Below are 15,304 nucleotides of genomic sequence, written 5' to 3'. Positions count from 1 at the left end.
GGTTGAGGAAGGTACTGACTTTCTGGTCCTGCTGACTGATGACATAGCTGGTAGTAGTGAGGACCTGTCACAAATATCTTTCTTATGAAACCTGGAAATGCAAGCACATCCATTAAAACCCCGAAAGTTCTAAGCTCTCTGTAGAAGTCAGGAAACGTGTTATTTCTTCATGCCTTCAGTGGCTGTGACACCATCTCTACATTTTTTTGACATGGAAAATTAACATTTATAAGCACATTTCAAAAGAACATGAGCCTCCAACACATCGTCTCAGACTTCATGGATCCCAATGCCATCCTGATAAGGTAGCTGAGGCGGGAGCGAAGCTCATTGTGTGTTTGTACATCGGTGAGAGCTCCAAACCTTTGAGTAAAATTCATCTGAAATTGTTCCAGAGAGCTATAAAAAAAATCTGCAATTTGACATGTTTGCCTCCCACTGAAGCTTTCACTTGCCAGCACTCCCTTAGGGTCTTCCTGCAGGGTCAGATCTAGAGGAACAATCAACTGGATCCACTGAAATGGGGTTGGAAGACAACAAAAAAGTTCTGATTCCCATTGCCACCACCCAAACAGCAGTGCCCCAGGAACTGCTCAACACAATATCCTGCATATACGAAAAGGTATGTCAACCAACTTGTTCCTGCAGGAAAGTGTTCATAAAATTCTCGGCTGTATGCAGCAATTGCAAGGGGCTTTCATCCTTTAACTGTCTAACAGAAGAGGACATCTTCCTTTATTCAATGCATATCAAGAATAAGATTGACACTGTCTAGGAAGAATTTGTTTACATCCAATGCCAGAAGAAGACAAAGAATTGGACAATATTTCCTCTCTGGGACCATGTTCCCCAGAAATGCAGAAAAACATAAAAAAGCAATAAATTGTAAGTAAATGTAAATACAGAACAATAATTCAGTAATATAAAAAATGTTTGTAAAAAGAATTATCCATCATCAGTTTTGTATTGTAATTTATTATTACCACTAATAAGACCTTTCATTTGATATGTTTTTTTAAATTTTTAAATCCATTTATTACCATTTTGGACTGGCATGGTACTAATTCATATTAATAAATAGAGCTAACTATCTAGGTAGGTATGTTCTTAATTAAACTGCCTTTAAATTTGAATATTTGGACAAATGTGGATGATTTGGGGTGCAAAAGTAATGGGACATGGCAGGATTTTAACATTACAAATACTTTCATGATTTTGTTGGTATCTGTGAATAGGAGTGAACAAATTTAAAATTTAGGAACTCTCTTTAAACATAATTTAATGTTCTACAACTCTGATGCATGGTATTTTCCATTTGGAGTAGTCATTCTTGAGTTACAGGCATTGAAACATGAGCATAACTCACTTTTCCACGAAGTTGATAAAAAATGCCAATTTTTGATGCGTGATTGTGGCTAAATGGCTGAACAGATTTTAACTTGTAAGTAGATTATTCCACGCGAAATTTTGAGTGCTTTCATTTTGATATTGTCAAAATCTTCTGTAGAATGCATTGTATTTGAGTTATAGGCGAAAAACTGAAAAAGTAAAAAAAAAATTCATTGTTTTTCGGCACTCTAAAGTTTAGCACAAGCCAGAAACCGATGCAAGCTTATACAACTCTTATTTGGGATGTCTAACAGTGATTAAAATTATTTTAGCTTGTGCAAATTTTTTAGTCAGCAAAAGTCTAATTTGCCTGGGCTAAATATTTAACCAAGTTGATGACTCCAATAGTTGGCAGCTGCAAACATTACATCAAAAACCCTCAGATGCTTGTTGAGAAAAGTAAACAGATTAGAGTTGGCCCTAACGATGTTTCAATCAGCCTGAACATGGTCTCACTTTTTACAAAAGTGGCCTGTGGAGCATTTTCCTCCTGAAATGATAAGTTGTTCCGACATGTTATGATGGCAATCTGCTTCTTATATGGCAATAAGTGCTATGAAATGATGCATGAAATGGCTATGGGTTCTCCATTGCCTCTGGCAGTGGCCACCTTTTTATGGAGCATTTTAAGGGAGTGCATTAAATTTGGTTCCCCTTCATCCATCTTCATTTTATCGCTATGTTGATGATACGTTTATGGTCTGGCCACACAGCGTAGGATCTCTTGGGCACTTCCAAGAACATATGAACACTATGTGCCCAAGCATTCAGTTCACTGTCAAGACAGAGTAAGAAGGAAGGCTGCCATTTTTAGATGTTTTTTTACAATGAAAGTCGGAGGGATGTCTCAGCCACTCAATGTACCACAAACCAATGCACACTGATTTATATCTTAGTGTTTGGAGTTTTTACCATCCAGTTCAGAAGAGAGCAGTTTTAAATACACTAATACACAGAGCAAAAGCTGTTTCTGTTGAGGACCTCTTGGATTTTAAAATTAACCAGCTGAAGAACGTTTTTCAAAAGGAAAAATGGAAATGTCGAACATTACATGATGAGCCACTGATTACATTGCTTCATTTCTGCAATTCTACATCCATCAGAATAGGCAGAGTCCTGGGAAGACGAGTTATAAGATCTATTTTCTGACCTCCTAAGAAGATAAAGGAGATGCTACACCCTGTTAAGGACCATCTCAGCCTCAGGCTCCCTGGAATTTATAACATCCCTTGTGAATCCCAGTTATGTTGCTCAGTCCATCCATACCATTCTGACCACTGTGCAGGACATAAACAGCACATTAAAAATTGGAAACTGGAGAAATAGGCAGTTGCTGAGCACGGCCTTACAAACAAACACAAAGTATTGTTTGATGAAATAGAAGTTTTGTCCCAGGCTCCTACATACTGGAATTCTGTAATTAAAGAGGCTGTAGAAATTAGAATGTATGAGAAGAACTTCAGCTGTGACGGTGATTATAATCTTAGTGGTGAATGTAAGCATGCTCTTGATGCAGAGAAGAGGCAAAGATATTTATCACAATGTTTATACTGTGACGGGGCTGGTGGTGCCTCCAGTACAGATGTTGACACCATCTACGACAGAACTGCAGAAGTACTGACCAATCAGAAGCCATCTTTGGGTTTTATGAGGCCATCACAACAGCAGTTTTGACAGTCCGTCACTCCTGATAAAGCCAATGGACATAATCATCAAAAGCTCAATGTTGTATCTTGAATTGACGCGGCAAGAAGTATGACAATGTTTTATACTGCATACTTTATTCCTTCGAAAAAATATGTAGCTCTAGTAACAATAAGTGGAAATTTGCATTAACCATAACTAGCTGACCATCTTTTGTACATTGTTTTCCTTTGCCAGTGAATTTTCTCTGGTGTTTAAAAGAATAAATAGCCAGGTATACGAGAGTGAATATAATTATCAAATTGATGTTCTGTCTTCCTATCAAATATTTTTCAGGAAGGGTCAGCTTTGGCTACCTTCAAGCATCACACAGAGCCTGTGACTACAGTGGAATGGAATCCTGTGGATTCAACAGTTTTTGCATCTGGTGGTGCTGATAATCAAATAGCCCTTTGGGATTTAGCTCTGGAAAGAGATGACACTGCAGAGGAGGAAGATCTGAAGGTAATGTTTTTTTCTATGTATAATCTTCATTAAATATCACATTGCTAAATATATGCAAGTACTATAGTCCAAATCAATAATAAAAATGCTTCAAACTACAGTTCTGATGTACTACTTTTATTGTTAGCAATTGTGACTTTTTTACTGTTAGTCATTGTGACTAACTTTTTGAGTGTTTTGTAACATGTACAGTATCTGTGGCCTGTCTGCTGTCTATTCTTAGCAAGATAGTCAGTTTTCATGATGATATAATCATTGATGACTTAAATGAATGGGAACTTGTAAGCTGGAAGTAATGTGTGCACTTAGCCATTCAAATAACTACAAGGGTTGTATCAAAAGTAAGGTTCCCAATGAGCTACAGCCTCGAAGGAAGGTGCTAGGCTAAATCTGACAACAGTGCCATGCGTAGTGGTTCCTCCAGTCTCGAGCCCGCCCATCCACGATTGGTTATGTCACTCAGTGTTGGCTTGGCAGCCATCAGAGATGGAAGTATTGTTGCCACTCCTGCCAAGTGCGAAGTTCGAGCGGTAATCCGGTTTCTCCATGCAAGGAAGTTAGCACCCATGGAGATTTGTCGACAACTGACTGAAGTTTATGGTGAAGAGTGCATGTCAGTTCAGCATGTCCACAAATGGTGCAGGGCTTTTGCTGAGGGTCGCATGGAAGTTCATGATGGAGAACGGAGTGGAAGACCACTGGTTTCAGGTGCGATTTTCCAGAAGATCAACAGTGAGCTGCTCAAAGTTCGTAGGGCCACTGTCCTTGAACTTGAACACATTCCTTGAAGCTTCTCATGGCACAATTGAAAGAACTTTAACAGAACCGTTGGGTTGTCGCAAGGTGTGCTCACTGGGTACGCCGGATGCTGACTGATGGACAGAAGGAGCAACTCCTTGACTGTGCTCGCAAGTTTCTTCAACAAAGTGAGAGGGCAGGCAACAAGAAGATGTTGTTGGACTCTATCGTTGCATGAGGTGAAACTTGGGTGTTTCACTACATCCCGGAAACAAAACAACAACAATATCGTCAGTGACGCCACTCCGGTTCATTGCCACCAAAGAAATTCAAACAAACTGTGTTTTGGGATCAGAAGGGGGTACCCCTCATCGATTTAATGCAACCTTGGATGACAGTAAACTGAGACAGATATTGTGAAACATTGACCAAACTTCCGCAAGCAATCCAAAGTCGCCAGAGAGGACAACTGATGGAGGGAGTAGTGCTTCTTCATGACAATGCTCAACCCCACATCGCTCGTCAAACACAGGAGCTTTTGAAGAAATTTGGGTGGACTGTTACGCTCCATCCCCCGTACAACCCAGAGTTAGCCCCCAGCGATTATCACCTCTTCTCCAAACTAAAGGAACACTTAGGTGGCAAACGCTTCAAAAGTGACAATAATGTCCGAGCAGAGATCACACACTTTCTCAGTGGGTTGACGGGAGTCTTTTTCGACTTAGAACTACAAAAGCTGGAGTACCGTCTTGAAAAATGTGTGAACAAATGGAGACTGTTGAAAAATAAACAAAAGTGTAAGGTTTTCAACTATGTATAAATTAGTAACAATAAACAATGTTTTCTGTTTAAAAAATTATGGGAACCTCACTTTTGGTGCAACCTTCGTATCTTAATTTACCTTCCTCATAATTATTTTTTATTTCTTGGTTCAGTAACATTAAATGGCAGTATGTGATCATCAAATGGACTGCTTGAGGAACACTAGAAGAAGGAACTTAGATTCACAACAATTCTAGTTTGTGTTGCCCTTCTTGTTGTTGAAAGACCACCTCACATTAAATTTTTGGGTTCATAATTTTTCACGTTTTCATTATGCAATTGTAAAGAATTGTGGCAAAGCTGTTTCCATAATCTGAAACATTTACAATTTGATAACTTCAAGTCTCTTTTGAGAATATCTTGCTTATTTGGTCCTAAGCAAATACATGTCTGTTGTCTAGGTTTTTGTTTGTGAAATGCTCCAAATTATTATTGAGATACAGATGGCAGTGCAGAATATAGTATTGTCTCTGTAATGACTCCATCTGAACAGTTTCGGTACATCGAGTTCAATTTTTGGGGATTTGGAATTACATACAGCAATGTCATTCTGGATGCTGGAAGGCTTAATGTTCCCTATGGAGTAATATTCGTTATAAATCATGATATTGTAGCTATATTGTTTCTGTGACAGTTGAACAGGGCTACAACAGTGTGTGCTTGGTGGAAACAATATTTAATTCTAATGATTTCATATATATTTGTTGGAAAAATATGTGTACTGTGGTGCCCAGCACACAATGGAGAAAGTTTCTTTTATCATGTTAAGTTAGTGAGTTATATTTATTATTATACAATTAATTTTTTCTGAATTAAATTTGTATGCTTCATGAAATGGTGAAATTCATTTGCAGCATGTAGCTGTCCGATAATGGAAAACGTCATTAGGAATTTAATACACATCATCATGCTGTATGTTTTGAGCAATGTTACACTTGGAAATTATACTTTTTATGTCAGACTTTGGTAATCTCTTAAAAATATACCCCCAATAATTATTATAGAAAGCGTTTTCCCTATCTGTCTTGAAATAAATAAAATGAGAACGTATTTTACATCATCTTACCCTGGCATTATTCCAGTTTCATTACAGATCTGTAAATGTGTTGAGTCTTTGATCTAACACTGATTTCTGTTGTAAGATACTCTTATTGATGACTCTTAAATCATATCAGTCTAACAGCAACTGTCTGTGAACTGCTAAAGTCTATTCTTTCTTTGCTTTTATTCATTCTTTGTGTTTTATCTTTTTGTATGGTTGATAAATTAAAAATTTTTAAGTGAAAACTAAAATCCATGTGCTTTCACTTCAGACAAAACTTCTGCGATTGCCACCATCACCCAATCTCTCAAAGTTTCAAGCATGGTATTGTGGCTGTGAGGGCAATGAAAAAGTTCATTCATTCGTGAAATGCACTACACTGGCTCATTGTTGACAAGCTGCTTCCATTCAGTGAGTCAGTATGACCAAGTCAATATCGGGCAAAAAAAAAAAAAAAAAAAAAAAAAAAAAAAAAAAAAAAAAAAAAAAAAAAAAGGAGAGGTTGAAGCTACAAAAGTGTATTAAGTGACTTCTTTTCAGGACATATATACAGGGTGAATCACTTGAAAGTTGCACCGAAAATATTGCGGTAATGGAAAGTGCTCTTGATGTGTGGTTTTCACAGACTTGATTGCTAGTCAAGGAGTCTTATTGTTAGCCAATAAAGAGATTTTAATAATACTTAGAAAGTGTATTTTTTGTGCAAACACACACTTTTTTTGAACTGAACAATGCCTATTGGCATTGACAAACTAAAAGTAGAGTACAATAGAACATTAGTGGTGTTTCTTGCAGTAGTCTAGTGCAAGTTGTTAATGAAATGTTGTATTTTGGAAAGTTTCAACATTTGCTTGTGCCATTCAGCTTGCATAGTTGCTAGATATGATGTTGTTATGCTTGCTTACAGTGTGCCTGTGTGTTTTATGAGTGCATTGGAACTTGCTACTCAGAAAGTGTCACAGTCCAAACAGTAGGTTGTGAGTGGACGATGGGACTTACTAGTGCAGAAAAAGCCAACATGATTTTGGTGTATGGAGAGTGTAAGAGGAATGCAGTTTGTTCTTGTACAGTGTGTGTGGCTAGACATCCCAATAGATGTCAACCATTTGGCAGTTACTTATCAATCTCTTCAACCAGTCAGCTGAAAGTTGTAGTGGAACACCTAGACAACATAATAGAAGGAAACAAGTGACAATAGAAAATGGGAGAAATTAATGTTCTTGTTGCTGTTGCAGTTTATCAGCACATTAGCTCTTGTACACTCACCTGAGGAAGTAGGATGAGTCAGAAAAGTGACCTACATATTCTCCATCAACATAGGTTTTACCCCTATCACATCTCTCTCCATCAAGAGCTTCATGGAAACAATTATGAGGGTAGTGTTAACTACTGTACATGGGCATTAAGACAGGATACTTCAGATGTATCATGTATATTGTTTAGTAATCAAGCCATGCTTACCAATCATGGCCAGGTAAACCTCTGAAACGTGCACTGTTGGTCTGTTGACAATCCCCCTTGGCCTTGTCAGGTGTAACATCAGCATCAGTGGAGTGTAAAGATATAGTGTGGGATAGTGAAGCATCAGCTCATAGACATGTTTTTGTAGATGGAAACTGAATGTGCACAAGTTTTGCAACTTCCTAGCAGACCATCTTTCACGGATGCTAGAAGATGTTCCTCTGCAGACTAGGAGGACTGCCATCATGCTGGCTGTGCAGTTCATAGTGCACAAAGTCTGACAGAATGTCTTCATGAATTGTTTCAAAATCATTGGATTGGATGCAGAGGACCTGTACCTTGGCGAGCTTGTTCCCTGGATTTGATGCCTGTAGACTTTTTTCTGTGGCGAAAATTGAAAGACGCTGTCCACAACAACATACTAACTACACACGATGATATGCAATGAGGCATTACTGCATCCTGCTCGGACATCTCCACTAAAATACTAGCACATGTGCAGTGGTTGTTCCATACCAGACTGGAAGTGAGTATTGCCACTGCCAGTGGTCATTTTGAACACAATCTGTGATGGTCAGTTTTTTTGTTACTGGTCAGAATGCACATAGCTATTGTGTGCGCTTGGTTTATTCTTTAGTGTGTGCTACCACAGATATTGTACAAGTGCCAGTGTGGGAACTTTTCAAAATACAACATCTCATAAACAACTCACACTAGAATCCTGCAACAAACACCACTGACATTCTAAGGTACCCTACTTTCAGTTTGTTAATGCCAATAGGCAGTGTTCCATTTAAAAAGTGAATATTTGCACAAAAAATAAATTTTCTAAGTATTAGTACACTTTGGCTAACGCTATAAGCCCCTGACTATCAATCCATTCTGTCAAAAATGCACATCAGTAGAACTGCCTATTTCCACAATATTTGGAGTGTGTGTGTCATAGATAATTCACCCTGTATGTTATCATGTAATGATTCTCTCGATGACTCAACCACAGATCCATTGTTCAAGACTTCCCATTGTTTGTGTATAAAAATGTTTAGTCACAAAAATAGTTATAGATCTAATTCACATTGCTGCAAGACTTTTTGTTTAAAGGTATTGTAAGCAGGTATTTGACATGGATTATGATCAGCAACAAGTTTTGCTGCTTTCTTTATGTTGGTTTGTAAGGTTCAATTACTTTGAGCTAAAAACTTCATAGGAACATACAGCTTCAGATGACTGTCTGTATCAGCACTTTTCCATGAGGTATTAATCTTGCATCAGGCTGAAAATTTAATTGTGTTTAAAAGTTTTTCACTTCTTCACACAGTACTGAAACACAGTTCTGAGTGTTAAGTTTATGCCTTAATGTAGTGTCCACACCATTTTGTGGAATTTGACTTATTTATTTTTACATCATGACTGGTCATTTGTTACTTAACCAAGATTTGGGTCTTATATACCCCTGCCAGACACATATACCACTGAATGGCAACCAATGAGTTAAATTAGAACATTCTCTTCTGGTCACTTTCTGTGGCATGATGCCAGTATACTATTTTGATGCAATATCTTGTTTATTTCTTGTCTTCTTCCATTTGTTCCCTCTCTTGTGTAACAGTAGAATTTCATTTATAAGTCTGTTTTGCATAAATTCTCATTTGGAAATATAATTTTATTATTTGAGTGTATATTATTTCATGTTACCATGATTTCAGAATAAAATTTTATTGCAACTTCTCCTGATGTTAAAAGTGCTGTTGATACTATGATTGTAATAGGAAAATACATGTTTGTTTATCTGTATTCATCCAACGATCATCTCACGATGATAAACAATTTGTCAAGGGAATATAATGCCAATTAGTAGGCCAAAATATCACACACATCATGCATAACATGCTTTAAGAGGATAGGACTGGTGGCCTGTGGGATTGGACAGGTGCTTGGCCATATCCTAGATTAAGGACCATCCTGGAATTTACCACAGGGACCCAGGAAAACCAAGGAAAACTCAGATCAGAATGGCAGGACAGAGAAGCTCCATCTTCTCGAATATGCGATCAGCGTCGTAACAGCTAGACTGCCTCATTCGGTAATTCTGTGTTACATAATGTACCTTCATTTACACACACTTTGTTTCAGGTAAATTGCTAAATAAAACTTAATTTCCTTCTTCACTGCTCACACACTGAGGGCACCCGCTGATGACTCCTTCCAATCATTTGTGGTGTAAAACATAGTCCCACTTTTCATTGTTGCTCACACTAAAACACCCACTGATGACTTCTTCACTGGAAAGATGTTGTTATGACCCTTGCCTCAATTCCAGACTCCACACTCAACAGTCCACCTGAAAACCTGAGCCAATGGATGCTATCGTCGTGCATTATACATCTTGACAGACGACTCTTGTGAAAGCAGTAAACTGTAAGCATGTACTGAAATGTGACAAAGCACTGTAGTTACCCCTGTCACTACTATCCACTACTCTGAGTAGCTGACTTTTTACACAAATGTGTTTTAGTAGTATTTTTCACTTCCTTTGACAATGTGTTATACAATTTTGCCTCAAATATAAAATACCTTTTTCAGTTTTTTGTTTGTTTTCTCTGAGTAAATATAACTCAAAACTAGCCCTTCATCCATGATCAGGAATAGAACTATTGGTGCAGTATTTGTCACATTTTCCCTGATATGCACCACAAACTTTTTTATGTACTCACTTGCTGCAGTAAAGATGCCTAATTTTTTAAATAGCTCTTTACAATGAGCCTGACTACTACTTCCAGTTCTTATGGCCCTTTTCTGCTGTTTAAAAACTGTGTCCATTTTTTGTCACAAGCAGTGCCCTCCTGTATATTTTTTGTGTGTCTGTGATAGAACTCAAGGAAATATGGATTAGTGCAGTGCTTTTCCAAGGAACTGAGAAATTTGTCTCTCTGAGGACTTTCTAATAGCTGTAGTTATCCATATATTTTCCTTATCTGCAGGAGTAAAAAAGGCTACATTTGGAAATGTCAGCTCAAAAATTGATTTAAACAATGGGCAGAATTTAGAGAACTTAGCATCTATGTTGCTTTCCATGTACACTTCATCCCAGGTTTAATTTGCCATTGGTCAAGAAAAAGTATGTATTTTAAGACCTCAGAAAATCATTTTGTAGGCCTGCAGTTTTGCAGGTTTCACTGAGTGTGTCTTTAACTATAATATTTGACACTAATGATCCGAAATCTCTTATGAATACTTCACAATTTTTCATGTTAATCTCCATAAGTTCATGATCTGAAACTGAACTTTCTGAGATCCTCATAGTAGTGTTTACCATTTGTGCTGCACTGAAAGCCCACAAAATGTCACGGAAGTTATTACTCATTTCACCCTCAACATCTCTGTTAATATTCATGCCTCCACACATTATTATTTGTGTTTTGGGGGCTGAGACCTTTTCGAAGACTTCTGTTAGTTTGTTCAAGAAAGTGTTCATATTACTGCTAGATGAGCAGTAAACAACAGAATGATTAGCTTCTTGTAGGTATCTCACTTTGTTACTTCAGTTGCTGACAGTTCAAAATGCCTTGTTTACACTAATTGTGGTCATATCTCTAGCTGTAAAATGTGTGCCATCCCTGAAATAGATAAATGATCCCCTGCCCCTTAAGGTAGACCTACAGTAGCATCTTAAATGTTCATATGATGATAGCACTATATGCTGCGATACACCATCTCAATGCCAGTGCTTTGTAATGCATACTACCATGCTGCTCAAGTACTGTCATTCAACTTCAGGCTGGTGTACTTTAGTCTTAATGGACTGCACATTTTGATGAATAATAGATAATTCTGTATGAATTTCCAAGGTGCTTGCACACTTCAATGTGGCACATTATTTTTCCTGCTTATATGGTGCAGAAATCTCCAAGTTGTTGGAGACCCTCTTAAGACAGGGGAGCCTGTCGTCATGGGTTATCCTAAAAAAGCCCTAGTTCTCCTACCCCTAACAACAGATGTTTGACTGTGCATGGCTCCACACCCACCCACTACACTCTCACTAATCAACTCCACCAACCTCCCTTCACTAAACCTGCTGAGGTTCAGACCATGCTTAGTGTAACCCCACCTTCCGATAGTCCTCACTTGCACCACCACAAAGTGTGTGTGGCCAACAGTCATCAACACCATCTCCAGCTGCATATTGACATGCCTTACAGCAAGACGAGACTGATCATGCTTCTGGAATAGCCCTACTGTGCTCACATTGATGCCACCAGTTAGGGAAGCTATCTTATTCAGGTCGACACCTATGAAGTATGTCCTGTCCCTGTCCCTGTCCCTCTCCCTGTCCAGGTTGTTCCTTGCCCCACCCACTATCACTACCTGATACTCTTTTGCGAAGCCCTTACACAAAGGCCTTAAAACTTCAATCACCTGATCCAGCCCAGCACTTGGCTTGAAAATGCTGGTGACCCAATACTCCTCCCCAACTTCTTCTGTAATCGAGGGCCTACACCTTGGACATTACTGCTACCTAGCAGCAGCAGTACCTTCTTCCTAACATTAGTGTTATTCCTAAAGCTTCCTAATCACAGGCAGAGTCTGCTGCACATATCCTACTCCTGTGTCATCCTCTCCCTTGAAGTCTGGCACCTGAAACATGTTGCTGGGAGCCACAGTAAAACTATCAGACTGTGTTCTCTTCGTGTTAGCCCTAATACCAGCTGCCAGTTCCCAGCTACCACCCTGACCCTTACCTTCCCTTTACTCATCAGCTCTCTCTCTCTCTCTCTCTCTCTCTCTCTCTCTCTCTCTCTCTCTCTCTCTCTCTCTAGCCTGAGCCAACCGTGATTAATAGTTTATGTTTTAGTTATTAGTTTTGTTTTACGAAACATTTTCAGCCTCTAATGATTGTCATTAGTTCATATTGTTATAATTAGTGCTCAGCAAGATTGATGATCTTTTTCTGAATTGTCTTTGTACTTAATTTACAGGATATACCACCTCAGCTGCTGTTCATTCACCAGGGTCAGAAAGATGTCAAAGAACTCCACTGGCACCCACAGCTGAAAGGTGTCATCCTCAGCACAGCTCTCAGTGGCTTCAATATTTTTCGCACAATTAGTGTGTGATAGCCTTCCAACAGAGACTGCAAACAAAGGAAGACTAATGTGGACTGTAATCATTCCAGAGGGAGTGATTGGATGAGTTGTGAAGTGAAGGGGCAGTCTTTGTCCCATGGATACCACTGGTGGGGGCAGGGGGGGGGGGACAATGTAGGAAAAGACAGATTGCTACTTACTGTAAACAAGACACATGTTAAGTTGCAGATAGGTGCAGTTAAGCCACTTACATAAAGCTTTCAGCCACAACCTTCATCAGCAAAAGAGAAACATACACCATTCATACACACAAGCAAGTGCACCTCATGCACACGTGTCCACCAACTCCAGCATCTCGGGCCAGAATGCATTCTGGCTCAAATGACTTTTAATTGTGCCTGTCTGCAACTTAACATGCCTTCTTTGCAGTTAGTAGCAATCTGTCTTTTGCAACATTGTTGATATTCCTGCGTGGAGTTTCCATTGTTTAAATAAAGTATTTTATGCAGTAATTCAATGTTCCAAAGGGCAATGAATTGTGCGTTGTTGACTATCTGTTTGTATAATTTTACAAAAATACGTTAGACTCGGACTAGTGCTTACTTGCCTAAGTTTTCACCCTATACATTGAACTGACTAAAAAAATTTTTGAGAAGTTTTTTTCAGGAAATTGTGCAAAAATTTGATGATTCAGACATTTAGTGAACTTATTGTTGTATATTATTGTACTGTGCTTGTGGTTATTGAGATGTATTGAGTAAAATCTCTGCTGAAGGTTGATTTTCTAGTTATCTTTTAAACTTCAGAGTGTGAAGAGATCAGATGAAGTGAACTTCTGTCATCAAATTTTCATTGTCTTTATATAAAGTTATGTTCCTTGAGATTACAATTTACAAAAAACAGATCACTATGTAATGCACGCACAGACTATTGCCTCAAATACCTTTTATGTATTTATACATTTCCTGGTGTCCCAGGGGTTTCATTGATGCTTGTACTTATGTATGTAGTATATGGAAGTGCATACACTGTCTAGTCTGCTGTTCTAAATATGCCTTAAATTATTCAGTCGCCGTTAGCGCTCATGGGTTTGGACCTGCTATTTGGTTCAGGTCTGTCATGCTAATCATTTTTCATCACTTGGCAGTTATGTGCAGAGTTGTAAGATAGGTTGTCCTTCAGCTAACATCATCAAATCAGCAAATACTCAGATGTCAGTTTAAATTATGTATTCTTCAACTTCATAAACATTTCACATCTTGCAGAACACCAAATTAATATCCCGATTATCAGAGCTGAGAGTGTTCTCTATGTGATAGACTGTTACAGACGATCCAAATCAACTCTTTTTCATATCTCTGCACAGAGGAGAACCCGATCGCGAATTGTCATGCAGAGCAGTATTCCGTGGGCAGACCTCATCTCGCACATGGAACCAGTGTCCCTACAGCACAGCAGGTGGCAATACTGCTCATACTGCTTCCCAGACGTACAGCATCCATGTATTACTCCATCTCTGCACAGAATTTCCCACACAGAGGGCTGTCTGGTCTTTTTGCCTAACTTGCACATTAAGAAATCTTCCGACATATCTCAGCTGTTAAGCCAAGCCTTGAATGTGACATGCTAGTTGATGCAAAATAGCCTGTGCCGCTACAATTTATTACTTCTGCATTTGTGTTCCATTTGACAAAGTTTAGAAGTAGTGAACGTGCCAATGCCACCTGTCTGTGTTTATCCACTGGAGGTCAGGTTATTAAAAAAATATTTTTTAGTAGGTGGTATGTGTATCTTTTGTTGTAGTTGGAATGAAATTAATGTAATTGTGGATTTCACTGTGGCTCAGTCAGTAGACGTAACTGTAGTGAATGTATGGCATTTATTATGACATACATAGTGTCACTAGTAATTGTACGTGGTGGCAGCCAGTCAATGAATATTTTAGGGAATTGGTTTAAAAAATTTATTTCAAAGGCCCAGTCAAATCTCTACAAGTGTTCTCCCCCAAGTAACTTACGCTGTGCCTATGTGACACAAGTCGCTTGTCTTTCAAAACTAGGCAGTTCTGTCCAGTTAAAGCTGCTGACAAGATACGCCTTGAGTCCTCTGCTGAAACTGCTAGTGAATTCACATAATTGGTTTTAGCCAATAGCATGCACAGGATACCGATCACATATGTGCACACTGGAGTGGTCTGCAGTGCAGAACACAGTTGCTTCTCTCTCTTGTAATTCAGACCCTTGAGCAGAAAATGTGTCTTTTTGGAAAGCAGAGCCTCTGGCTCTGCTTTAATGCCCGGCCACTAACATAAGTTAACATGAATCGTTTCCCCTTACGTGGCCCATTTCAATTAATTGTTCAACCTCCTAGACTGGTCTAAACATGGTAACTTCCGACCCTAGGCACACCCCTTGTACACCATATATTGAAATACATCCTCTTTATTGTAACTAATTTCCTGTTTTGTTATTTAATGGCAGCCCTGAACGCCCCCTCTCAAAACCTGACCGCTCGACCTCCTGCACACTGCCACCATGAGGTATATGCAGCAACCATCCCCCCCCCCCCCCCTTTTTCCCAAATCCTGTGTACATTTACGTAATTGTGGATATAAATGTAT

General features: G+C 38.8%; 1 protein-coding gene across 1 annotated transcript in view; it reads left to right on the top strand.

Annotated features, from left to right (window-relative positions):
- The window catches only part of LOC126175766 (glutamate-rich WD repeat-containing protein 1), an 81,718-nt gene extending 68,254 nt beyond the window's left edge, over positions 1-13,464 (top strand). The window contains exons 7-8 of the mRNA XM_049922735.1: positions 3,370-3,537; positions 12,577-13,464. Of these exons, the coding sequence (XP_049778692.1) occupies positions 3,370-3,537; positions 12,577-12,714 (306 nt within the window). The 3' untranslated portion in view covers positions 12,715-13,464. The remainder of the gene's footprint in view (positions 1-3,369; positions 3,538-12,576) is intronic.
- Positions 13,465-15,304: the final 1,840 nt, after the last annotated feature.

This window comes from Schistocerca cancellata, chromosome 3 (assembly GCF_023864275.1).
Source record: "Schistocerca cancellata isolate TAMUIC-IGC-003103 chromosome 3, iqSchCanc2.1, whole genome shotgun sequence".
NCBI lineage: Eukaryota > Metazoa > Arthropoda > Insecta > Orthoptera > Acrididae > Schistocerca > Schistocerca cancellata.
Note: the sequence above shows the minus strand (reverse complement) of the source record. Positions and strands in the feature narration are given on the sequence as shown.